This window comes from Austrofundulus limnaeus, unplaced genomic scaffold (assembly GCF_001266775.1).
Source record: "Austrofundulus limnaeus strain Quisiro unplaced genomic scaffold, Austrofundulus_limnaeus-1.0 Scaffold619, whole genome shotgun sequence".
In the NCBI taxonomy this organism is placed as follows: domain Eukaryota; kingdom Metazoa; phylum Chordata; class Actinopteri; order Cyprinodontiformes; family Rivulidae; genus Austrofundulus; species Austrofundulus limnaeus.
Genome location: NW_013953021.1, coordinates 231,386 through 236,410, shown reverse-complemented (window position 1 = coordinate 236,410; position 5,025 = coordinate 231,386). Strand labels below are relative to the sequence as shown.

Sequence of the window (5,025 nt, the reverse complement as noted above, 5' to 3'; positions counted from 1 at the left end):
ATAAAACACCCACCCAAACCACTTTTTGGGATGCATCTGGTAGCATGACATTTATTAGGAATAAAGACTTCTGAGTTCTGGTGCATCTGTGCATGCAGGGGTCATTATGTTACCTCTAAGCGGTATCTAGTTTATGGAAGGACTTCAGCCAGAAAGCATATCAAACATTTGAAACTCTTTAATGGAGAACTGAAGCGATGCATTTTGTGTTCAGGGAAACGGAGTACAGGAAATGGAAATGTTTAAGAAATCGCTTCAGGGGCTCCTGTGATAAAGTTAAAMAAATAATCCATACTTACAAATTTTAAGTCAGAGTATACCGCTGAGACAAACAGAATGTTCTTCCAACTCGTAGGTTTGCTGTCATGAGACAATATTTACTGTGTACAGAACATTGTGTCACCGAGAGGATAAGTTACGAACAAAATAAGTGACAGCTTTCACCCTCAGCTGTAAACAATAATATTGATCAATAACATTTAAAGACCTCAGTTAGTGCTTCTGAACTTCCCCACTAAATTTAGCAAATGTTAAAAAATGGCTAAAGCACTAACAAGGAAATTAGTTCCCTTGTTAGTGCTTTAGGGGAACTGTACCCACTGAAAATACTGTATATGAAAAGACAATACATCCAGGTATTCATTTTTGAAAGTTTCATTAAAATCTGTCCAGCAGTTTATGAAATATTTTACTAACAAACAGAGCTGACCCCAAAGGGTTAAAAGCAAACTTTTTAAACAAAGATTTTATGCAATCTATTAACGCTCCAAATATATGCTGGGGCTCAGTCTTCACCACTGAAACCAAATTTTAGGTCAATAAATGGAAAGTGTTTTGAGTCATAGGAATACTGTTTCTTGAGATCAGTTGCCTGCAGCTGTCGTCTTCAATCACACTGATTCCAAAAGTTAATCAGTTGTAGTTCTTTCAAGGATTAAGACCTTTAAGAAGGTTTCATCAAAATTCATCCGGGGGCTCATGACSGATTTTGGTAAAAGACAGACAAACATTATCRTCCACCTTTTCCTTTCGCTGTCAGCCAGTCATCTGGTGTGGATATATCTGGGATAAAGTTCACAGGAAGCGGAGGAATAACTCTGTCAGCCAATCACTGTGGAGTGCTGAAACCTCTGGCTGCAACTGATTTAAGGGCGAACACACATTTGGCAAGCAGGCTGTTCTTTTTTTTCCCTCGCAGCTTTTAGAACGCAAACAAAATTCTTTTAGTGAACGAAATGAAGATATTCAAGCCTGAAGATTGTTGGAGTGTTATCTGAGATTTGTACTTACTTTTTCTAGTATAACCATTTCTTTCATGCACACTGTGAGTGTTGGAAAATTCACAGACAATTCATCATGACTAAGCTAATATTACCTGAGGGCATTCTGACAAGCAGTCAGGCTGAAATGCTGACAAATCTTAGTCATGGAAGCTGATATCTGGCTGCCCCTCTTATCATTGCTGCTGCACTTTACTGTCCGGCCTTCTGGTTGTTAAGCTCGTGTGTCTTTCCACAGAGTGTGCCTTGGAGGATGAATCATACGAGGACGGAGCCGAGACCCAGGTGGAGTGTAACCGCTGCGTCTGTGCTTGTGGCAACTGGGTCTGCACCGCCATGACCTGCAGTGGGAAAGGTCTTTGTCAAGTTTGTGCTCATAAGAATAATTTGTGGGGGGTTTATTTGGCTAAACGCATGCCCTTTGACCTTTTTTACGTTTTTATCTTCTCAGACAAACAGGCGGCTGCGGATGAGTCAGCAGATGATGGAGCAGAGATGACGGACGAGGAGTGGAACCTTCGTGTGGCTGAGCTCAACAAACATCAGGTCTGCATTTGTACAGAATGATAAATCTGTGTGTGCATTGGGGGGGCAGTCAAATAGTTTCTTCTGTTAATCCCATCTTTGTCTGCGTATTTCTGGGCTCCTGCTGGGCTGAAAGTCCAAGAAGTATCACCTCTATACACCGTGAACTCGGTGTCTGACACGATTGCTTGCAGCGTGTGTCAAAGAGCATTTGCAACACAACCAAGTCCCATTATCAGTAGCTTTATTACTCCATGCATATCAGGTCAAGCATTAGCTCAGAAACAATGCGATGTTACTGAAATTATAACAATAAAGTTAGGGCCAGATTTGAAACAGTGGACAGACAACTAATAAAAATTATCTTTAACCCTTTTTATAAAAATTAGAATAACATATTTCAATACAAATGATGGGTTTTTCTCTATTTTAAAACCAGATTACTAAATCTGCAAAAATCAAGCTTTGATCAGGACAAAACAGATGCATATCCCTAAATAATAAAATTTAAACTGACAGCCCAGCTTTATTTGTGCTATAAGAGAGTGCATTTTGTGAATGAGCTCATGATCCTTGCAAGCTAACTCTAGGGATCTGGCTTCTGGCCATTGCTGAGTCAGCAATGTTGTATTCTCTGTAATCCACAGAGAGGCGGCTTTAAGGTCACAGCAAACAAATGTCCCTCTGTGTGTAGGAATTTTGGCAGGTGCTCTCTAAAGTCGCCTTCAAAATACAACCTGGTCACCTAAAAAACTAAGGGTGCTGTAGAAAATCCACAGTTTAATTCATGAATTCTGTTTTCAAAGGAAAATTGGTTTTAAAAATGTATAGAATTTTTGCACATTTGCAAACATTTGAACTGTGCGTTGTATATAGGCAGCTCTGTAGGCAGCTTYGGACAGCATTCATTTAAAATGCAGTTTTAGTTCATCAGTCTACATGACCGTTTTTCCATTTCCTCCAAGTCTGTAATCAATCATTCAGACAGCAGCATTTCTGCATATTTTTGTTGTCTTTGTAAAGTTTTCTAGGATTTCAGTGATTAACTTAAATCCATAAAAACTTTTTGTGGGAAAAAGTTCCCATTTCCATGCAATGATCTATGTTTACAGAATTATAGTTTAATTAAAACAGCTTCAGTCTCAAACAAGTTTGTAAAACTTAAACTGAAACCAGCTCCTATGAGATGTCCAGATATTTGCAATCTTTAATTTGGACTAATTGGAATTTCTCCAGTCTGTGCTCTTTCAAATATACAGTATATCTGCAACAGATAAGATAATAATTGTTCACAACCTTTCTATAGAACCCCAATCAAAAAGAGTGTCCATTTAGTTGAAAAAAAAAAAAATTTAGTGATTTGAATGTGACTGTGGGTGTTTATACAAATACATACTTACCTTGTTATTTGTTCTGTATTTAATTACCATACCAAATTTCTTGTTTTAATTATCATTTGAATGTTTTCAAATGCAGGAGACAGCAGAGAAGATGAAGGCCAGCACAAAAGAGGTCTGAATAAGGACCTCATAAAAGAAGAGGATGGTGCCGTCGCTCTTCTTTCATACTTAATTTACTTTGAGTTTTATTAAACTGACTTTTCTTTTTTTATCTGCTATATTATTATTATTATTATTGTTGTTGTTGTTATCATCTATTTTTACAGTGTTTAAGTGTTTGCTGTGTTTGATTCTAAGGCAGTCAGAATGTAACTGGGTCGCCTTGTGTTCAGTACTGTTATGGTTGATTGTATTACTGTGCCCCCTACTAAAACTATGAGGGCTAGTTTTTACTACAGCTTTTCTATAGTTTTTTTAATTTCTATTTTTTATTTTTTTTTAGTTAGCATAAAAGTTGTCACTGTTTTAGACTAGAAGTCAGGTGATTTCGAGGATTTTAAAGTTAGGAGCCTTGAGGATTTCATTTGTTAAAATGGTGTTTCTCCATTTAAACAAAGTGAAACAAGAAGGTAAAACTACTTGTGCTTTTTAATTTTGTTGCCATTTAGAAATGCCACTGTAGGCCAACAACCATTGCACTTCTTTTCTGTTCATTTCTTTCTGTCGCTCTCACCACAATAGTCTTTATTTGTATTTTACTGCTTAAGTAATTATTTTAAAGCAAAAAAAAGTGTTTCTATGTATAGCATTGAGTTGGAGCTTATCTTGTTACCRTGTTATGCTTTGACAAGTCTCTCTGGTGATTTTATTTTATTATTATTATTTTTTTTACTTTTTAAAGATTTCTGTCTTGTTTTTCTGGGTTGAAGTCAGACAACAGCTCTCTGAGTGCACCAGTGAGACCTGATCTGAGTATAACATGGTGAAAACTGAAACCAAAGTCTTAATGAAGTGTTTGAATGATGTAAAATGTTTAATCCGGGTAAAGCATTACTCTGGACCCAGCAACAATACTATACCTGTGCTTTCAAAATCACTAACAGAAGGACTAGCCTCGCAGTCAGCTGAAGTAGCATAGATGCACCAGTAACCGGGTGCAAATAAAATGTGTGTTTGTGCTTTTATTGTGAATCTGAAAGTAGATTTTTTAAAGTGTTTATTTGTATCTAAATTTGGGATGTATGATGAGAAAAATCAGTGCCTTAGACCTACAAAAAGACTCGTCTTCTACCTTTGCCTCCACATCGGTTGTTGAAAGAATGAGCACGCTTTGCTGACGTTTATCGAAAACTAGTTAGTGCTTTTAAATCTGTCTCCTGAAAACATCTGAGTGAAATTTGCTTTTACTCGGTGTGAGCTAGATTTTTTTTTTCTTTGTGCCACTAAAAGTGCAGTTTGTAAGGAATGTCTGCCATTAAAACCCCTACAACACAAAACTGATTTCTCATTTTGTTTCTAAGTCTTGTTTTGATTTTTCTTTTCTGGTAAAATTTGATTTTACCAGGGAGTCTATTAACAGGATGTAGAACTGAGCGTTAGAAGCTAATCTAAGTATGGATTCCACACTATGGAATTCTACTTATCAGGCATCAGTCAAAGCACTGAACATTTTGAATTGTGATGAAATGTTTGTTGTATAATCAAGGTTGCTCAAACTGGYGAATCCCTAACAAATGCTCCTGGGTTCAAAGTACAACTTATTTGCTGTCTTTGCCCATAAATGTTCATAATTAGATATTTTCAGTTTTACATGGTCAGTAACTAACAATTGCTGTGAAAAATTTTAAGATAAATATTTGTTGACTTGTAAATATGGTAGT

At 36.6% G+C, this 5,025-nt stretch overlaps 1 protein-coding gene across 1 annotated transcript in view; it reads left to right on the top strand.

Annotated features, from left to right (window-relative positions):
• fstl1b (follistatin-like 1b) overlaps positions 1-4,645 on the top strand; it is a 27,730-nt gene extending 23,085 nt beyond the window's left edge. The window contains exons 9-11 of the mRNA XM_014027146.1: positions 1,519-1,635; positions 1,732-1,826; positions 3,282-4,645. Coding sequence (XP_013882600.1) covers positions 1,519-1,635; positions 1,732-1,826; positions 3,282-3,323 — 254 coding nt within the window. The 3' untranslated portion in view covers positions 3,324-4,645. The remainder of the gene's footprint in view (positions 1-1,518; positions 1,636-1,731; positions 1,827-3,281) is intronic.
• The last annotated feature ends 380 nt before the right edge of the window (positions 4,646-5,025 follow it).